At 35.8% G+C, this 21538-nt stretch overlaps 3 protein-coding genes across 6 annotated transcripts; all 3 read left to right on the top strand.

Annotated features, from left to right (window-relative positions):
* Window positions 1-248: 248 nt before the first annotated feature.
* Window positions 249-7410, top strand: LOC131004116 (transcription initiation factor TFIID subunit 12b). 2 transcript variants are annotated; one of them, XM_057930722.1, is made up of 10 exons: window positions 249-1471; window positions 2155-2361; window positions 3863-4414; window positions 4667-4741; window positions 5149-5227; window positions 5598-5662; window positions 6025-6060; window positions 6207-6388; window positions 6603-6659; window positions 7149-7410. In XM_057930722.1, the coding sequence occupies exons 1-8, from the start codon at window positions 449-451 to the stop codon at window positions 6384-6386; spliced, it is 2217 nt and encodes a 738-aa protein (XP_057786705.1). In that variant the 5' UTR covers window positions 249-448; the 3' UTR covers window positions 6387-6388; window positions 6603-6659; window positions 7149-7410. The 2 variants fall into 2 exon arrangements, with proteins under 2 accessions (XP_057786705.1, XP_057786704.1); XM_057930721.1 differs by having other exon boundaries at window positions 3860-4414.
* Window positions 7411-9866: 2456 nt separating this feature from the next.
* LOC131004118 (ubiquitin-like protein ATG12) lies at window positions 9867-12955 on the top strand. 3 transcript variants are annotated; one of them, XR_009094914.1, is made up of 6 exons: window positions 9867-10610; window positions 10751-10809; window positions 11257-11325; window positions 11873-11935; window positions 12381-12492; window positions 12579-12955. XR_009094914.1 is itself a non-coding variant. In XM_057930724.1 (5 exons), exons 1-5 carry the CDS (start codon window positions 10589-10591, stop codon window positions 12438-12440), a joined length of 273 nt encoding a protein of 90 aa, XP_057786707.1. In that variant the 5' UTR covers window positions 9905-10588; the 3' UTR covers window positions 12441-12955. The 3 variants fall into 3 exon arrangements, 1 of the variants encoding a protein (XP_057786707.1); XR_009094913.1 differs by having other exon boundaries at window positions 9885-10048; XM_057930724.1 differs by having other exon boundaries at window positions 9905-10610; window positions 12381-12955.
* Window positions 12956-14978: 2023 nt separating this feature from the next.
* LOC131004117 (AP2-like ethylene-responsive transcription factor AIL1) lies at window positions 14979-18482 on the top strand. The gene is made up of 9 exons (XM_057930723.1): window positions 14979-15541; window positions 15821-16286; window positions 16416-16498; window positions 16616-16624; window positions 16710-16798; window positions 16895-16968; window positions 17050-17100; window positions 17345-17421; window positions 17773-18482. Exons 1-9 carry the CDS (start codon window positions 15391-15393, stop codon window positions 18312-18314), a joined length of 1542 nt encoding a protein of 513 aa, XP_057786706.1. The 5' UTR covers window positions 14979-15390; the 3' UTR covers window positions 18315-18482.
* Window positions 18483-21538: the final 3056 nt, after the last annotated feature.

The raw sequence follows: 21538 nt of genomic DNA, 5'->3' as shown, positions 1-21538 counted from the left end.
ATTTTACTTTCTTAAATTATCGTACTAAAAAAAACTAAGTCAAGGCGGGACAGAGGGAGTATTTACAACCATAAATCTTATTCTCTATGATTTAGCAAAATAACAATATATCTTATAATTTTATTTATTTTCAACTCAGACAAAGAAATAATTATAATTTTAGATAAGAGGGATAATTAGCAAAAATAATAATTATATTTTCCCCATATATTATGATACGAACCCGTTATAAAACAGACTGAAAAAAAAATAAAAAATAAAAAACAAAAAACGAAAAATAGACTGAAAACTTTCCAGTCTTTTAACACCCGTCTCTGTTTCATTTCTTCGTTTGATCGAATTCAACAAACCGAAGAAAAATATTCTTCAACAAAAATCATGGATTAAATTCCAATTTGTCGAAAAAAAGGGAGAAGCAATTAAGTCGGGGAATTAATTCTTCGCGAAGATGGCGGAAAATTCGCCGTCATCGTCTTCCCCACCGAAACCCTTACCAGTGCAGCAGAGCCCCGCCATGATTGAGCCTTCTAATTCGCAGCAATTACAGCCGCTGCAATCCCCGTCGCCGTCGCTCGACCATCAGCAGCAGCAGCAGCAATTGGTACAGTCACAGCAGCAGCAATTGGTACAACAGCCGCAAATGGTGCAAGCGCAGCAGCAGATGGTACAACCCCAACAGCAGCAATTGCAGCAGCTACAGCAGCAGATAATGCAGCAACAGGGCAACACCAACAGCGTCAATGGTGGTGGTAGTGGCGGTAATAATTTGATAGGGGTTTCAAATTTTCAGGGTATGCAAAGGAATCCTTCAATATCTAGGCTTAATCAGATGCAGCAGAGTAGTAGTATTAACAGTCAATTAGGAATGATGAGACAACAGCAGCAACAACAGCAACAGAATTCGCCATCAATTTACGGGCAGATGAATTTCGGTGGAATGAGCGTGACGCAGCAGCAGCAACAGAGCAGTAGTGTTGGTATCAATGGAGCTAATAGCAACCAGCAACAACAGCAGCAGATGGGGCAACAAAGCCAATTGCAACAGCAAATCGGGCAGCAGAGTCAATTGCAACAACAAATGGGGCAGAATCAGTTGCAGCAGCAGCAGCTGGGGCAGCAAAACCAGTTGCAGCAGCAGATGGGGCAGCAAAATCAGTTGCAGCAGCAAATTGGGCAACAGAATCAGCTGCAGCAGCAGCAGATCGGCCAGCAAAGTCAACTGCAGCAGCAGATCGGCCAGCAAAGTCAACTGCAGCAGCAAATCGGGCAGCAGAATCAGTTGCAGCAGCAATTGGGGCAGAGCTCTTTGCAGCAGCAGCAAATTGGGCAGAGCCAATTGCAGCAGTCGCAAATGGGGCAGATGGCCGGTGGGAATTTGTCGAGGTCTGCTCTGATGGGGCAGACTGGGCATTTGCCGATGTTATCTGGTCAAGCAGCGCAATTTAATTTGCAAAATCAGTTTTTGAATTCGGTATGGAGTAAGATAAATCGCGATTTATGATTTTCTGGAAAGAAATGATCTCTGTGTGTATCAGTATATGTTGTGATCTTTAATCTTGCATGAATATGTCTTTACATGTTTAAAAGGTGATATTTGCATGTAGCTCTCCATTTCTTTTGACTGTGATGTGGGAGCTCCTAATTTGTGTGACCATGGTTTTCCTTGGAAGCCATGCACATTGATCTCTTGGATATATGAATGATTGCTTAGCTACTATTTTTTTTTTTTTTTCATCTCTTGGATTTGTGGATGATTGCTCAGCTACTATTTTTTTTTTTTTTTCATCTCTTGGATTTGTGGATGATTGCTCAGCTACTATTTTTTTTTTTCCTTTGTGCTTTTGGAGCTTTTTTTCTTTTCACAAAACATGGAATGGTTATTACTGGGAATTTAATATTAATTTTATGTTTGCCGATGTGCGTTTTAGGCTTCTTGTTGTTGTAGTGTTTTAAACATTGCCTGAGGATATCTGAGCTTGGTCTATGGTCACCAACCATGTTTTATTGTTTTGGTATTATTCTAATTGGATCTTTCCGTTCACAATTATCTAAGAGCTGATCTATTGTTAAGATATTTACCTATTTGAGTACTTTTTCTAATTCTCTTTGGGATTTTATGATGAGTTTTTGAGCAACCTGGTGTTTTGAGTGCAGCCACGTCCGAAGGCGGGGTTCATGCAAGGGTCTCAGTTCCATCAGGGTAATTCTCCTGGGCAGTCCCTACAAGCAATGGGAATAATGGGGTCAATGAATTTGGCTACTCAACTCAGAGCAAATGGCACACTTGCTTACGCCCAGCAAAGAATGACGGCGAACCAACTGAGACAGCTTACACAGCAAAATGCACTTACTACTGGCCAGGTATAAGTTTCTAGGTCATCTTATCTATCTTTGAGGTTTATGTATTATTGATTTGGAATGAAGCAGGAATGGGTTGCCAACTTGCCATTCTTGGCAATGCTACCATCTATTTGGTTAATGTGCGTGATTGTGTTGTGTGTAAGGTTTGATCGACTATTGAGGCACATTGATTCTATGGTCTTGAATTGACATGTAAATCTTGCTGGTTTTATAGAATATAATGAGTGCTTTTATGGAATTTTCTCTTGTCAACCATTAATGCTTCCTTTAGAGGGAAGAGTGTGTCAGTATACTTGGTGATGTAGTGATGTGGTTGGATTTATATACTTGATAGGCTGTGCTGGATTCTAATTGGGAATTTGATCTACGAACTTGGCATATAATTAAAAGTTTAGTTTCAAAGCTTGCCTGATATATTTGGTCAATTCTAATTTCTTCTATTAATTGTTTTGTTATATACTTTGGCATGTAGTTAGTACTTTAATGCATTTTTTGATACATGTATCAGGTATGTCTACATTTGACTAGCAATTATTGATTAAACAAATCTCAAGTGGTTAAGATTTATCCCATCTATTGTGTTTCATGATTTCGTTTATTTTGCCCTGATTGTGTTTTCCTGGCTCACTCCTTTTGCGAAGCACGCATTCACCTCTAGTCCAAAAGGACGTCGCACTGTAGCTAAACTACTTCATTTCAAAGTGAGATATCTTAGAGCATGACCCTATTTCTGCTTGTTGCCAGTGAAGTATATCTATTAGAACAAAGCTGATTTTACATAGTTTTCATTTCGTTCTACTGCATTAAAAATGAACTTAAATTGATAGATTTTGCTAGTGAAGATTTACTTTAGTTTGTATGTTTGTCTAAATGAATAACACATCATGATAAAAAAAATATTTGCCTCGCAAACAAATATGAAGATTGACTTTTTTGGTCCCATAGATGAGTATGACTAGGTAAATTTGATAAACTTATTTTTAAATGCATCATCATAAAAAATTGCTCAACGATTGAGAATATTTGGATGACTTCTCTTAGCAGGTTTATACTTCGAATTTCTTCTCCCAAAATATGCCCTAACAAGTCCATCCTCTCTGATATATGTTTTTCCAAATACATCAGATTTTCAGCACTCTTATTTAATTTCTTCTCCACAAATCTTCTTCCAAGACACATTAATAATTTCTAAGAGTTTTTCAGGGTTAGGTGTATAAGTCATGAAATAAAATATTAATGTCAATGGGAAATTTGATCTTCTTTCCCTATTCTATAAATGAGCGTCTGGTATTTAATGGCATATCCTCTAAATAAGAGTTGCTAGCAAGCCGTATTTCTTTTTCATGAACTTTTCCGCAGCATTTAAGGGTTTACCCTTCATTGATGATGTCAATCTGTTGAAATTAGCAAATTACAAGTTGAGTTTTGCTTGCTTTCTTGTGTGCTGCTCTACTTTTCTATGCGAGTGGAATTTAATGTTGGGATGTACATGAAATAGCAGGGACAGAATATTACAAGGACGTCATTTATGAACGCTCAAATTGCTGGGCTGGCTCAGAATGGACAACCAGGTATGATGCAGAATGCTATATCTCAACAGCAGTGGTTAAAGCAAATGCCAGCAATATCCTCCCCCAATACTCCTTCATATCGTCTACAACAACAACGGCAGCTGCTCATACAGCAACAACTAGCTGCGTCGCCGTTGCATCAAAATTCAGTGAGCCTTAACCCACAGCAGTTGTCTCAAATAGTACAGCAGCAAACACAGATGGGCCAATCGCAGATGCATCAGCAGAAACAACAACAGCAACAGCAGCAGCAGCAGCAGTCGCCAATACAGCAACAACAGCCTCCACAACAGCAACTTTTCCATCAGCAGCAGTCACCAAGAATCGCGGGACCTGGAGGCCAGAAATCTGTGAGTTTGACTGGATCACAGCCAGATGCCACTGGATCAGGAGCAACTACACCAGGTGGAAGTTCAAGCCAAGGCACAGAAGCAAGTAATCAGCTTCTTGGGAAGAGAAAGATACAAGATCTAGTGTCACAGGTTTGTGAGTTTTCTTATTTAAATACTTCTGTGCCTCATAAATAATGTTTAATCTGATCACAAGAATCAGTTTGGTGTTATTATATTATACGGATGGTTTGGAATTTCTCCACATCAATTTGCTAGTGAATCAGGATTAGTTTAGGGCAGGATTTAATACATATCAAACAGATTATCTATTTATTTTTTCTATTTTTTTTATGGATATGGGTAATGAGTGTGAGGATTGCTTAATACTTTTGGTTGTCGCAGTTGGATTTAAATGGAAGATTGGATCCTGAAGTTGAAGATCTGCTGTTAGAGATTGCTGACAACTTTATTGATTCGGTGAGGTTCACCAACACCTGCATGCGTATAATAGTGGTTTTTGTTGGTTCAGTTTTTGCTGTTATGCTTCGTCTTTGTATTTCATAATCTTTGCTGATGGTGCATTTTCTTTATTTGCAAATTTCACTTCTATATCTCGCTATTTCTTGAAGTAATAAATTCGAACAAAAAATCCCATTGGTGGATATGTATGAGTTTTTCCACTTTCGGTTCAAGAGCTACTAAAAATTGAGTTTATCATATCAACCAGATGCCGAGGTTGATGTCCACAACATTATCATCTTTCAAGCTAATTATTATGCCAGTCGCTGATTCTCTTGAAATTCCAAATGTATATATGATTATTTCGCTTGAAGAGTAACTTTGCACTCTCCTTTTTGAGGTATACCACGTCTTGTACAATGCAGGTTACTACATTTGCATGCACCCTAGCAAAACATCGCAAATCTTCAACTTTGGAGGCTAAGGATGTCTTGCTGCATTTAGGTTGGTGCTGCATGCGATGGTCTATTCTGCTAGATATTATTCGTTCCCTGTTCATAAGATTCATAACGTTTCAGTCATATACTGTTAGTTTTCTCCAATTTAAAAACTGACTATTTTAGGTCTCACTTTTACATTATACCTTGACACAAGCAAACGGTTCGATGGAGCTGTCCTTTTACATATTTAAAATTGTAATACAGCCAAGAGAGGTACCAAATATCATCCCAATTTGAATACAAGTCAGGAACATAATTTGCCTAGGATAAAAAGTCTCTAAACCAAACACCCCATACAATGTGTATCAGCAAAGGATGATTGCGTTTTTCTTATTTTTGTTGTACATTATTCTGACTGAATGAATTATTTGCAGAGAAAAACTGGAAACTGACCATTCCTGGGTATTCAAGTGAGGAGAAGAAACACAGTACTGACAATGTAAGTCTGGTTCTATCTTTATTGTCTATTTTTGTATGCAGTGTTCGTTATTTGTAAATCAACATAGAAAATCCTTTATTACTCTGAATCCTTAAAGGACTGTGATTATAAGCACTGGATAGTGTTGATTTAGGAGTTGTTTTAATATTTGCACGGACAGTATATTGTGAAATTGGGACTTTTCCATATCCACGAATAACAAATTCAAAAAGTTTCCCTTTGAGTGCTTGAATTTATGCTGTAATGGAAATAGTAATAATTTATTAATTACACGTAGAAAGACTTTCCAACTATTTGAATGAACTGTTCATTAGAAAAGGAAATATTCTTCTATTCTGAGACAGACTTAAAATGACATGCAGCCACCAGGTGATGTGCATAAAAAGCGTTTGGATGTGGTAAGTGTTTTCTACCTCGGTCTCTCTCTCTCTCTTTCTATATATATATATATATATATATATATATATATATATATATATTATGAGCCTATTTTCTCCGGCTTCCTCTCCCAATGAGTCGAGCTGATCATAAAATTTATGCTCAGATACGTACCTTGATAGAGCCTGCACAAACTGAGGCAAATAGTGGTGCTAAGCAGATGGTCAGGCAGGGATCAAGCAATCAAATTGGTCAAAACCATATGGTAAGACCTTCTCCAAGTTCAGAGCAGTTAGTTTCACAGTCTGCCGTGCCCCAGATGCTGCAGCAGAATACCAGATTCTGAAGGTATTCCCTCTAGGATATTTTGATGCATAATGTTCTCTTTTATTGATAAGTATTATTGTTTTATTTTTTTATAACGCGTTGAATATTTGATGTTATTTTATATCTTGTAAGAAGTTATATGCAAAACTGCTATATGTGATCCTATGTATTATTTTTTTTTGTTCTACACTCTTTTATATTTCTCAGCCTCTCTCTCTCTTCTCTTCATTCATAGGATTCTTGCGGTTCTCTTACTCGCTTCACCACCAGCGCTTTGGCAATCTCATGACTCGTAAGTTTATTTCCCCGCAAGAATGTTGAATTGCTGTGTCCACTTTGAAAATCTCATCAATGAGAAAATGTTAGTTAAAGAAAACTATATGTAATAAGATAGACCTAGCAAAATACCTTAGTTCACATCAGAGTTCAGATGGAAACATGCATTTTTTGTTCATGTCTAACAAAATATAATTAGATTCAAGTTCATCAACTATCTTTTCCTAATAGGTAAATTTCCTTGTATTATACATATAATCTCGAATTATTATTGGAGCAAGTGATGTAGCAGAAACTCATTTTTCATGTGAAACCTCTGGAAGATATTCGATACATGGCTACTGGGACTTAGTTCCGTTGTACGTCGGATTTTCTTTGTTTTTAAACCTAATTACACCCCTTGTAGTAATCTCTACCTTGATATAGTTGATTTATATTGCCTTCTTATTTCCTAGTATATTATATGTCAGTTTCTTACATACTACATTTTCTTTTGTTGTTGCAGCGGTGGATTTGCTTGTTGCTGGTTCAGTGACGTGCATAACCAAATCAACTAATAGCTTCTTGGAATATATATATAAATATATTCTATTAATTTAAGTGATTACCATCTGTTGGAGTGAAATAAATGGTGAATTTTGCCATGATTTAAGTTTGATTTGTGTGATTTTTCAGCAGGATTCTATTGTTTATTACAGCCTCTTGTATATATGTTTCAATAGTAATATCTGATTTGATAGAGTTCAATAAATGGAAATTTTCTGGCCTTTTTTATGTTCATCTTAAATTCAATGATTTGGTTTGGATCAAAACAATATAAAACCCTCCTAAATTGTTAAACTTGGGAATAAAAATTACTCTTCCTACGATAATTTTAGTTTTATTGTTATTTTCGTTTGCTCACAAAAATTAGAGTAATTCCTTTTCTAAAAACTATATTTTAGATTTTATTCACTCAATATTTACAAAAATAATAATAATAATAATTATTTAACACATTAATTTTAATGAATTTCTTTTTAAATTTTATCCACCGCCACCACCCTCTCTGCGCTGCCCAAAATCGTCTTGGCTGTGTGGGCTGGGCACTGCGACGCCACGTCGTTGGCGACCTCCTGCCAATTTTTGTGAGGTTGCCTCGCCGGAGGTTGGAGGAAAAGAAGGAGATCTGGTAGGGAGAGGAAAGAGAAGATGAGAAGAATAGGAGAGTGGCTAGGATTTCAGAATGAAAGGCTTTTATATTTTTCACATTGGGTCGGGTCGGATCCCAGATCGAGTCGGGCAAACCCGTCGAATACGAAGCGACCGTATGCACGCAATAATTTGCGTACAATTTTCGTAGATGAGGAGAATATAAAACACTTAATTTTTTAAGTCTAGCATGGCATACTAATATGTAGTCTGTCAAAATTCGATAAAAATTTACTTTAAATTTCGTCTCTAAAGCAAATAATACGAGGGTGATGCTTTTGAAAGAAGAAGAAATGTTAAATAGTACTCCCTCCGTTCCACTTTAAATGTACCACTTTCCATAATGGGGTGTCCCACTCCAAATGTCTCATACATTTTTTGGCAATACACTCTCTCTCTATACTTAATACTCCATCCGTCCCAATAATGAAGACACACTTTCCTTTTCGGGCTGTCCCAATAATGAAGACACATTTCTATATATGGAAATAATTAGTGCTTAACAACACTAATTAATTTAACACTAATTAGATTATAAATAACTAACTAAACCCTAAAATCTACAAAATCCATCCGCCTCCCATCTCTTTCTCTCTCTCTTGAATGTTCTCCCCTCTCCGGCGAACAGCATCGCCGGTTCCGCCCTCAAATCTCCGGCGAAGCAACGGTAGGCGAGCCCACCGCCGAACCCTTGATAGGGTCGTCGCCCTTGCTGCCGCCAACCAAAGCTCTAGGCCCCAAAACCAGACATCCGACGAAGAGAGACGACAAAGATGTCGACTTCGTCGGAGAGACGACCAGAGTTCTAGGCCCCAAAACCAGAAGCCGCCCTGTGCCGCCGAACCACCACCACGCAGATTCAGCTCCCAAAAACCTAGATCCGCAAGTTCCCCTTCAATATTCAGCCCCCAATTTCAGAACCCTCGATTTTTTGGGTTCTGGGTTCGATTTGCAACAGTGGCGCCCCTCCCACGCCCTTCCTTGCGCTGCCGCCGAACACACCAACAGCTTGCGCCGTCGGTTCTCCTCTCTCTTCAACCAGATCCACCGCCGCGACAATGTCCTCTCTCTCTCTCCGATGGCAGCAACCATCGCCTCGCGTCTCCTCCCTCAGATCCAACCATTTCCCAAAATCTTTGAGGATTATTTTAGGGGTATGAATTGGGGATTCCAAAATTTCAGATTTTTTTTTTTCTGATTTGGGGTATGATTTTGGGGATTATGATCGGAGGGAGCAGGGGCGAAGTTGAAAGGGGCTGACTGGGGACAGCGACGATGGCTCGCCGGATCAAAGAGTGGTGGTCGGCGGCGGCGGTGATGGTTGTCGGTGGTGTTTCTGAATTTTTAAAATCAAAAAACTCAATCTGAAATGTAAAATAAAAATAAATAAATTCAATAAACAAAAGTTAATCAACTACATTAATAATGTGGGCCACAATACTTTATCATCTAAACTACTTCTCCTTAATCTCCGTGCCCAAATGAAGTGTGTCTTCATTATTGGGACGGAGGGAGTAGTATTTAAACAATTTTCACCAACCCACTTTATCTACTTTATACCCACTTTATCTACTTTATACCAATTTCTTAATCTCCGTGCCTAAAAGTAAGGGGACATTTGGAGTGGGACGGAGGGAGTATCTTTTTTAGAATAAAGAAATGAGAGAATTAGAAACCAATACCAAAATCGCATTCCAAAGAAAGTAGTCGCTAAAGAAAAAGAATTAAGAAACATGGCGAATTGCGGTCTCTAGTCGAAACCAGAGAAAATCGGAGCTAACGCACCGCACAATATACCGCAATTATGGCTGTTTAAACGGATATCGGATATTGGTTAATCCAATACCCGAACCGAACCGATCCGGGTTCGGTTATCCAATAACCGATTTTTTCGGTTATCAGATCGGTATCGGTTAGTAGTTTTTTAAAAATTTCGGGTATCGGTTAACCCGATAACCGAATCGGGTTAACCGAATAACCGATATAAATAATATAATATAATATAATATATATTTAATTATAATTTTTAAATTTCTAAATTCTACTAATCTCTAATTCAGATACCTAACTCACGCACTCATCTCTCTCTCTCTCAAACTCTGGCGTCTCTCTCGAACTCGATGCCGCCGCCGCGCCGTCCGCCACCGCCCTCTAGCTGCACCGCCCAGCAGCAAGCCGTCGTCCGCCGCATCGTAGGCCGCAACAGTAGTTCAAGTCGTCACTGCCCTCCATTTGTTCTTCTCAATCTGTTATTGTCTTGTGTATTCTTCTCAATCTGTTCTCAATCTGCCCTCCATCTGTTCTTGCATCTATATAATATTTAGAATTTTGCTATTGTAATCAATTTATCATTATTTGGTTCCTGGGAGTTTAAATATTTAGAATTTAGAATTATGAATTCACGCTGAGTTGGGGATTATTTGTTAAAAGCTCATATGTTCAAAACCTCACCATTTACGTTGGATTATATCCCTTTCATTTTTTTTAGTTTTAATCAAATGGAATTCACGCTGAGTTGGGGCTTCCTGCTGAGTTTTCTTGTTTTGGATTGCGCTGCGTTGAAAATTTGAGTTCAATTTTTGGTTGTTCGGTTATCCGATAACCCATTCGGTTCGGTTAGTATTATTAGGTGAATTTCGGGTTCGGGTAACCGAAAATTTCGATTCGGTTATCCAAACCCGAACCGTTAGACAGCCCTAACTGCAATGAATTGTCCAAAGCAATTAATTTCGAAGCTTACTTCGTAAACGGGCTATGGCTGCGGAGACTCGGAAAGGTTTCTCTACAGATACTCAATTCTTTTTCTTCGTTTTCTTTTTCTTTTTGAAATTCGATTCGATTAATCACTTCGTACAAACCACAAATCATGATCATATTGTAATATTTATTAATAGTAACAATTCGATATTTTTGCAGTAGTAGTTCATCTAAGAGCCACCGGCGACGCACCGATTCTCAAGCAAGCTAAGTTCAAGGTAATTCGCCTCTCAATTTAATGATGAAAAGGGAACATATATACGAATTGAATTTATGTATTTTTGAATTGCATATCGAGCTGCTTAAATTTGCTGGAGATGGGTTAGTGCTGTTTCTTATGGATTAATTTCTTCATCTTTTTGTTTGTTTGCTATGTTTATGTTAGGGATCATTGATGATATGAAATTCAATTTGGAGTGGATTTTTTTTCCTGATTAATCACAACCGTTTGATAATGTAATGAGGTGATTAGAAGCGTTAAAGGGGTCGATTGAAATTGAATTCAGCTATCTCTGAAAGATCTAAATTAAAGTGATGCAATCTTTACTCAAACCCTAAAAAAACCTTCAGTGTGGATTATTCTTGTGATGGTTCTTAGGGAAGAACTATTTAGATTGTGTCAAATTTTAGATATTGATGTTTATGTTATGAATTTTGCAATCCAGATTGGTGGAGATGAGAAGTTCATAAAAGTGATAGATTTTCTTCGCCGGCAACTTCACAGAGAGACATTAGTGAGTTATTTGTACTACCTTCTCAATTTTGAAAGTGAAAATGGTAGCTTTTGGGTGATTTGGATAAGAAGAAAATTATTTTCACCTATTTTTTTGAAAAACATAATATTATGATTTAAATTTAAAAATACACATTTTGTTTAATTTCATTCTTCATTTTACTTTTTTCCTTTGCAAAATTTTGTTCTTCTTATCAGCTCGAGCGTATAGTTGCATGTCAAAAGCACAATGTTTTGGTTACCGATTGTATGTTTTATTGTCATGCTACCTTGGCTGGCTAACAGTACTCATTCATTATGACTTATGACTTATCAGATTGGATATCACAATCGAGTAATGTCAAGCCCAACCACATTACACGATTGCGTGATTGGGTAACCTTTTCAATGGCTTTTTGTAAGACCTTTTTGTAATGGTAGTCTTTAAGTCAGGCCAAAAGTAACATGAATTTTTAATGAAAATGGCCAAAATAAGACGTTTTACTTCTGGTCGCCTTTTAAAATTTTGTCCTCTTTTACAATGTCACTAATTTTCACACTATTCTCAGTTTGTGTATGTCAACAGTGCCTTCTCACCAAATCCTGACGAGCTAGTCACCGACCTGTATAATGTAAGTTGTAGTTGCTGTGGGCTTTGATATTTGTTTTTCATGTGTTTAGGCTGATGAACTTTTAATTAACTACAGAAATTTTAGTAGCTCTGTTTTGTTATCCAAGATTTTGCTTACTCTGTTACTGCTGCTAATATTTGTTTCTTTTAAGAATTAAGCCATTATATGCAATTATTTTCTCTTGTTAGAGATATGCTATTGCTAGGAAAACTTGGTCTTACCTTCAACTTGTGACATCTGATTAGCAATCATATAAGCTACTTATATTGATGGCTGTGACACATGTTTGCTTGAAATAATTAACTTGCCTTAGATAACGGATATAATTATTCGTATATTCATCAGATGCTTGAGTGTGTTCGCATGAAATGTGGAATGTATTGTGATGTTAAGCACCTTATTGTTGTGCACTCCTGTCACTTAGCCGTGTGTTTTTGCGTCACAGAACTTCGGTTTTGATGGTAAATTGGTGGTGAATTATGCGTGTTCCATGGCATGGGGATGACGACTTACCAAGATTGCGGTCCTTCATATTCGTTCATATAACTGTATATAAGGTATGTGTCCCGTTCCACACATCTCTCAGATCTAATAATACTAGAAAACATGAGTTGAGCTGAATACTTTATATTTATCCCTGCAGAAAACTAGTTCATTTAGTACTTGGCGATTGCTATTCGCTTCCCGTTGATGCAAATCTTTGGCTTAGTTCATTTGTTGCATTCAGCTGTTGGCAGAACTAGCGAAAGGTCTCAGGTTCGAGACCACTCACGCGATCTTTAAAATTATTTGTTCAACTATGGAAAAAAGAAAGAACTAGCGAAACTGATTGGCGTAGGACTTGCAATGAGGAGTTTGAGTTATAATTTGGTGTTTCTTTACATCTTCTCCATTAGCTGCAATAGGCATCTTCTCTAAATTGGTTTTACACTAAAGCCCAAGTGTGTTGGCCATGATTTGGGTTATATGTAAAATTGTTCTTTTCTCTTTCTTTGCTAAAAAGAATTAAATATACTTCAAGTTTCTCGTGAGAATTACATTTTCAGTAAAAATATAAGAATACTATATTGAACGGATTAAGTAACTTCATTTGCTGTAAAAGGCGAATAAATTAATTGTAAAAATGGAATTTTCTCATATCATAAGATTTTAACTGAGGTGATGTGTTAATCAATGTGATGCACTCGTCGTAAATATTTAATAGCCGTTATTATCTAACGGCTGAAAATGATTCATACTAATATAATTTAAATAAATATGGTATGTGTGATGCAATAAATGGGTCAAACTTTTACCTCAATATTTAATGAATTCATCGTAAATATTCATTATTCACGATCGATTGAATAATTAAAAATGTACAAGTTCTCGATTTAAATAAGGTATGCATGATGCAATAAATGGGCCAATCTTTACCTCAACATTTTCTTAATTTGCTATCGGCCCATGGGCCATTTTTTTTTTTTTTTAAATGTATACTTTTAGTCACCATTTGACCATTTCTTTTCTAATTGGTGGCATTTGTGTGTGTGTGAGAGAGAGAGAGAGAGAGAGCTGCTTCCACCATTTTACTTTTGAAAACTCTATTTCCAAGATTTGACGAATGTATGTTCTATTCTTGAACTTTGTTGTGCAAGTAGACAAGTAGAAGGGCAATAAAGTCTTAAAACCACAGGCAAAATTTAGCTAGAATACACCCAATCAATGCCTATTCCAAACACCAGTAATAAAATTCCACGTGTCACGCCCATATGCCTTTTTGCCCCTTTTTTCCTATAAATAAATATTAACTCAGACTGATTTTGTCGCCTTCCGGTGTGAGATGTTATAAACAAACATATAAACACACACATACCATCTATAAGTAAATTATACATATTCGGCATATTTTATTACTATATTTTTTATTGAGTAAAAGACATTTAATATAACACAGAGCACAACTGCATACTCATACAGATCAAATTTTAATATTTAGATTTCATGGCCAAGTAATATATGAAATTAATACATTTTATAATTTTGATATAATTATTTGAAACGTTTGAATAATATCATTACTTTTTAATATAATAAAAAGTTAATGCTTTCGATATTTTTCAATCATTAATAAATAAATATGTCGAGCATAATTCTAACTGAATTTGAATTATTGAGTTCATATGACTGAATTTGAATTATTGAGTTCATTGGGTGCATTATACAGCATCAACTTTGATGAGATACAAGCTAAGTCAAATGTTTGATAATAGAAAACAGTGAGTTATTAATTTGTAACAAATTGAAAGATCATTGTAAAGAAGCACTATATTGATAAAGAAAGGTTTTTTTTTCCAAAATCAAAAGAGCAATTGGGTCGTTTAAATTTAATAAAAAAAAGAATTATCAGCAAGACAACAACCTCTTTCAGACATGAATCTATCTCATTAAAAAAAATATATATTTTTGTTGTGAGAAAATAGATCCGCGATCTTTCATTTTTTTGGGCTACTGGCCATTTGATCAGAGAAAAATGCACCTAAGATCAAATATTTCGAACTGACTTCTCTATGGAAAATTCAGATTATTTAAGGATTATTTTAAAATATATCTTGAATTTGGAGCATGATCTTTTATCTCGTTGAATTCGTGTTTCTAATTCAACAATCGACCATTTTTTTAACTCAAACTTCATAATGAATAACAAATATAAATATATTTTATTTTTATAATAATTATAAATTCGTACAAGAAAAAGTGATCATAAAATCAATATTGTGATTATCTTTTAAGAATAAACTTATTTAAAAATGTTTCACGAGTCAGTGCAAATTACTATAAAATTGTAAAAGTTGATGGATAATTGACAATTCAGACCAAGTATTCCAATCGGTGCATTCCATTAAATATAGTTATAAAAAAATCCGACGTAAATATATAGCTGGGATTCCTGACCAATAGCATCAAACATTCATCTCGATTCCAAGAAAAGGCGCATGCGCCCGCGACACATCTGATCATATCCCTTCTCATAACCACAAAAACCTGCAAAAACCTCAGACACAGAGAGAGAGAGGAACGAAAAACGAGGTTTCATGTTGCAGAATGGCGCAGAACAGAGAGAGAAGACGAATAGCCGGTGATATTTATTCATAGATTCTAAACCACTATATACAAATTAAATCAAAAAAGAAAAAGAAAAAATCTTTTCTTTTTTGCATGAGGTGTGGGTTCGTGATGACACACACACATACGCCCTTCTCTACAAATCATCCCTCTATATATATATCTAGTGTGTGCACTGTGTGTAAATATATAAATATAAATACAAGAAGAGGGAAAGAAGGCTTTCTTCTCTCCTTTCAGCTTTGAAGTTTGAGCTCTCCAACCCCACAACAAACCTGAGTTTGAGGAAGAAAGGATTTTTTGAGAGAAAAAAACAAAACCAAAAAAAAATTGTGGAAAAAAATATTTAGATGAGTAATTGGTTGGGGTTTTCCCTCACGCCCCACCTCAGAGTCGGCGGTGGCGGCGGCGAAATCGACGGTACCGCGGCGGCGGAGGATAGCAACGGCGGCGGCTGCTTCCCTCCTCATATTCCTGCTATCCCTTTGCGCTCTGAGCATTGTATATCAACTTTTCTCTGAAAATTCAAGATCACATTTTTATGCTTCATAAGTATCTTTATTTATTTTTAATTCTTGGGCTAATTTGTAGATTATATATCACCTTACTCTCAAATTCAAGATCACATTTTTATACTTCATATATATCTTAATTTTATATGTAGATTGCATATCACCTTACTCTTTAAATTCAAGATCACATTTTTTATGCTTCATGTTTTTCTTTTTTCTTTTTTTAAATATTCTTTTTTGTTTTTTTAATTCTTGGGCTGATTTGTAGATTGGAGATATGATAATGAAATGAATGAATCAAACCCGAATGAAGAAGGTGGCCCCAAATTCGAGGATTTTCTGGGCAATTGCTACTCAAATTCGCCGCAAAATGAGCCGGGAGAGATCAACATGAACATGCCGCCAAATTTCGATGATCAAAAGAGAGAAGATTTCAACAATCCGCCTCTGTTTTACCCGTATCAGTACGCCGACGGCGGAGGCGGCTACTTCGGCGGCGGCGGTGGCGGTGGCGGTGCAGGGTTCAAGACATGGATGCAGCAGCCGCCGGCGGAGGGCGGCGGTCGCGGCGATCTTCAGGCGCTGTCTCTCACTGTGCAGCCAAGCTCTCAGGCGGCGCCGCCGCCTGCAGTTGCGGCGGACGGGAAGAAGCGGGCGGCGGCGAAGGAGCCCGTGCCGCGAAAATCGATTGACACTTTTGGGCAGAGGACTTCTCAGTATCGCGGTGTTACTAGGTAGGAAATTCGAACTAGTGTTTTTTAAACAAGAATTTGAAATAAATTACGTCTTTAATCAAAAGTTCTCATTTTTTTGCGGTAATTGTTTTTTATTTAGTTAAATTGCAACTTTAATCAATTATTTAGGCATAGATGGACTGGTAGATATGAAGCTCATTTATGGGACAACAGCTGCAGAAAGGAAGGCCAGACAAGGAAAGGAAGGCAAGGTGAAAAAAAATTGATCTTTTTTTCCCCTTACATACTTCTCTTTCACAGTGTTCTAACCTTCTTGAATTAACCCTGATTTTGTTCTTTTTTTCCGGTCTCATTTTCGTGAAAAACAGTGTATCTTGGTAAGCTTATGCTGTCTCTGCAATTGCATTTTGATTTCATTTGATGAATGTGTTCGAGTCTATGATCGTGTTCATGTTTGTGTAGGTGGATATGATAAAGAAGAGAAAGCTGCTAGGGCTTATGATCTAGCTGCCTTGAAATATTGGGGGCCAACAACTCACATAAATTTCCCAGTATGTGTAGTTAATTTCCGTAGATTCTGTTTGTCTATGCACATGTCTTGATCATTAATAGTGAAACGAAGAACGCGATAAACGTGTTTGAATCAGCTAAGTGACTACGAGAAGGAGCTCGAGGAGATGAAGAACATGACTAGGCAAGAATTTGTAGCCCATTTGAGAAGGTTTGATTGATCCCTTGAAAGCGTGTTTCTTGACATGATTTTCGTGTTTGAGTTCGAGCTTTGAGTGTCGATTTTTCGCAGGAAAAGTAGTGGATTCTCAAGAGGGGCATCGATGTACAGAGGAGTGACAAGGTGTGTTTGCAAGAATTTCTTATTTTTATTGTACAAATAATCATTCAAATGTAACAATCAACCAAAACAAAACAAGAATAATCATTCATATGCATGTGGACATGACATTGTTGAGTTACAATAGTACTATAATTTGAATAAATTCAATAAATTTAAGTATAGAATTTAAGACACACACCAGATTGGTCTGTCTGTTTCTTACATACATCAATTTGGCTTGGTCTAATCTTATTATTTGTTGCAGGCATCATCAACATGGGAGATGGCAAGCCAGAATTGGAAGAGTTGCAGGCAATAAGGACTTGTACCTTGGTACTTTCAGTAAGTGTGCTGTAATTATCTAATTCAATTTCACCTTCTGTAGCTTCCACTGCTTGTACCTCACAAGTCCACATTGAAGCATAAATGCTAAGTCATAACTTGCTGCAAATAGGCTCTGTCTCATAAATGCTCGACTCTTTGAACAATGCTCTTTCATTTTCATTCCCCAAGTCAAAGTTGAAGCCCTATTTGTTTCGACCGCGAATTGGATCGTCTAAAATACGATGTTACATCTCGTGTTTCACCTATGGTTGCATAGGACTAAAATTCGTGACTATTCGAACTTGTATCGTGTGATATTACATCTCGTGTTTCACTTAAGGGATCTCTGAGATTTCGAATTATACCTAGGCACGCAGGAGGAAGCTGCGGAGGCATACGACATTGCTGCGATCAAGTTTAGGGGGACGAGCGCGGTTACGAATTTTGATATAAGTAGGTACGATGTGAAGAGGATCTGCTCGAGCTCAACCTTAATCGCGGGCGACCTAGCCAAACGGTCCCCGAAGCACCTGGGCCCCGCGGGTCAGGATGACTACAACTCATGCGCCTCGTCAGCTTCTCCCCAGGCTCCATTACAGATTACCAATGGCGAAGCTGACGAGCTCGCTGACATGATGTGGAATGCCGCCTCAGATCAAGATCAGGCTGCCAAGGATGACGTGCAGCCGGGCCGGGGGCAGGGCGGCGGGGGATCACCCGGCCCACCGGGTCCCCACTTAAGCCCGGCCCGGATGGATCCGGTGATCGGAGATGGGGGTGGCTATTCACAGGGGTATTTCTTGGAGGGACAGAAATATGATGACGATGACGGGTGCGATGTCGGTGGTTCGGGCCGGGCTGAGGTGGGATTGGTGCATCAAGCACCTACATTTTCTTTATGGAGTGAGTGAATGGTTTTAAGGCAAGGCTTAGATGAATAGAGTCTTTTGGTGTTAGGATTTTGGCATCTTTTGTAGGAAAATAGTACATGTAGATGGGGAAAAAAGAAAAATGATTTTGCAATGGATTCTGTCCTTTTTGTATCAGTTGACAAATTAAAACCAAGTTTTTGTTGGTTATTGAGAAACCAATAGTAAGATTGAAGAGAAAAGTAGTCTATATTTAAACTGAAATGAACAATTTTATCTAGGGTAAATATCATGAAAATTTCTGAACTATACTTATTTTATCAAAAATATTCTGAAACTTTCGAAATGTTCTCTAAACCCTTTAACTATCAGGTTTTTATCAAATATATCCCATATTTATTTTTCGGTTACCAAAAACGTGATGTGGCTCGTAGGATGCCACAATGTAATTTATATTCTATTTTTTTTAAATGACATGAAAAAAAAAACGCATTCGTTTCGTATCATATTCTACCGTGTTTATACTTAATTTTAGGTTATTAACATGAATTTCAAACACGATAGGAGTCAATTTTAAATTTCAGAGTGAATTTTTTTTAAATGATATGGTACGAAATGATGTTGTTTTTGCCATTGCATTTAAAAAAAACAGAATATAAATTATATTGTGGCATTCGGCGAGCCACATCACGTTTTTGGTGATCGGAAAATAAATGCGAGATATATTTGATAAAAATCTGATAGTTAGAGGGTTTAGAGAACATTTTGAAAGTTTCAGGGTATTTTTGATAAAGCGGGTATACTTCAGTGGTTTTTATGATATTTACCCTTTTATCTAAGTAATGTGTACATTCGCACAATTAATTATACTATCTTCTAAATTTAATTTGTTTATATAAAAATATTACTCCTTTTTTTCCAAAAAAGAATATTACACCTTTCGATCTCACTTTGAAAGTTCTTCTATTAATTTCTTTTGGAATGTCTCAAAATATAATTCATTTTTTCAGATTTAAATTGTATTTGAAATGTTTTATTAAAATAGACCTTAAATTTAAATTGCACTCCAATAAAATTTAATGGAGAAAGAAAATCATCAAAATTGTTTAATATATTAACTGCTGCGAATGAGGTTTAAAATATAAAATAAATGACATTCAGAAAAAGAAAGATTTACAATTTTTGGAGATGGACGACATTAGTAATAAAAGTACATGATTTTCGTGGAACGATGGTTAATTAAATCTTTTGTTACTAAAATAACTTTATTTAATATTTATGAAGATAATATTCAGGACAATAAAATAAGGATAAAATAAAAAATAATTATATTAAATAATATTTTCTAAAAATTATTACTTCATCCGTCCATCAAAAATATTGAACATGCACAAATTTTAATAAAATTAGTGGTGATTTTTATGTAGTGAGAAAGGGTCCCACTATTTTTTGATATAAGTGGTTGAGATTGAATTGAGAGTAATTTTTTTTAAAAAAATAAATGGTATTTGTAAGGATAAAATATAAGAAAAAGATATGGGTTTATATTAAAAAAAAAAAAAGTATCATATTTTTTATGGACATTCAAAATGACAAAAATATCATAGTTTTTGTAGACCGAGTAATTTTTTTTAACATGTGTGAAAATTTTAGGTGAGCTATCAAAATTGAACTGAGAATATACTCCCTCCGTCCGCTAAAAGTAGACTACTTTGGTTGGACACGGGATTTAATAAAATTGGTGATGATTGTGATGTAGTGGAGAAATAGTCCCACCACTTTATTAGATGTGTGGGTGGGATTGAATTTAGGGTGAGTTTTTTTGTAAATAAAGAGTGTTTGTAAGGATAAAAGATTAAAGTGGTGAAAGGAAAGTGATATACTTTTTGCGGACGCCCAATATAATAAAAATGGTCTACTTTTGACGGACGGAGGGAGTATTAATTACAGTCGATAAAAAAATGTGTCATGAATAGTTTCATAATGTTTATTTATGAATTTCTTTTAAATGGTCCTGACTTTAAAATATAAATGAAATCTGATAGTGACTATATTTCACGTGCACAAATCATTAATAAATAAAAAATTCGGAAATTTCTTGCGTCATTAATATCTATATCTTCATACTTCGTCCACTAAAAATAGTCCTAAAGATGAACGTCACGAGTTTTAATAAAAATAATTATTATATTGTGAGTGAAGAAAATATCTATTTAAATAAATTAATTTTTATGAATATTTAAAAACAATAAAAAAGACTATTTTTTTTGTAGATGGGAAAAGTATCATCGTATATTCGTACGTGAATATTAATGTCAATGTAATGTAAGTGTATATTACAGTCGAAAAAAGAAAGAATAATAATGTATGTGTATATTGTGTGTGTGTGAGAGAGGAGAGAGAGAGATAGGGCGCCTTAATATGTGTGCCGACTGGTCATAAACCCTAACCCCATTCCAGAAGGCCATCATTCTTTCTTGTCGATTATTAAAGAAAATAAGACGATTGATTACGGTTTAAACAATCATTGTTTATGCTCATCTTAGTTTTGTACCATCAATGCCGAATTTTCAACCTATCTTAATTTTTGGGTAATTACCGTTACTCCCTCCCTCGATCGCCCATATTTACGTAGGACACTAAACCATTCAAGTTATTTATAAATTATTCGGAGTTCGATTTGAAAAAAATTCGTTTAAATTTATTTAAATTTTTTTGATAAATAAATAAATTAAATTTGAGTTTGATAGTATTCAACTCGTTAGCTCATGAGCATGTTTGTTAAGTGATTTAATTTGAAAAATATAAATTATTAATAGATACAACTTATATTTATCTATTAAAATTAATACTAATAATTATATTAAACCTCTTATTAACTCTCTTTGTTATAAGAAAATAATTAATATGTTTATAATTTTAAATAAAATTATTTATTTTCAAAAGAAAATAATCAATATTTTGACTATAAATATAAATTTAGAAAGTTTGTAAAAGCTCGGCTTAAGTTCGTGAGCCTCAAAATATTCAATAAATAAAGTTTAGGATTCGACTCAATACTAAACAAAAATTAAACTTGAACACACCACCATTCGGTTCGGCTCAGTTCAATTACACTCCTATATTTATGCCTACATTTTCTTTTTAGTATATTCCTTAAATTTAAGCATATTTTATTTATAAAACACTATTTACACATAATTTTTATAATTTTACCATTGTAACTTACACTAGTTACCCACAATCCATTTAACAATACTCTTGGG

The sequence above is a fragment of the Salvia miltiorrhiza genome, unplaced genomic scaffold (assembly GCF_028751815.1).
Source record: "Salvia miltiorrhiza cultivar Shanhuang (shh) unplaced genomic scaffold, IMPLAD_Smil_shh original_scaffold_326, whole genome shotgun sequence".
Lineage (NCBI taxonomy): Eukaryota > Viridiplantae > Streptophyta > Magnoliopsida > Lamiales > Lamiaceae > Salvia > Salvia miltiorrhiza.
Note: the sequence above shows the minus strand (reverse complement) of the source record. Positions and strands in the feature narration are given on the sequence as shown.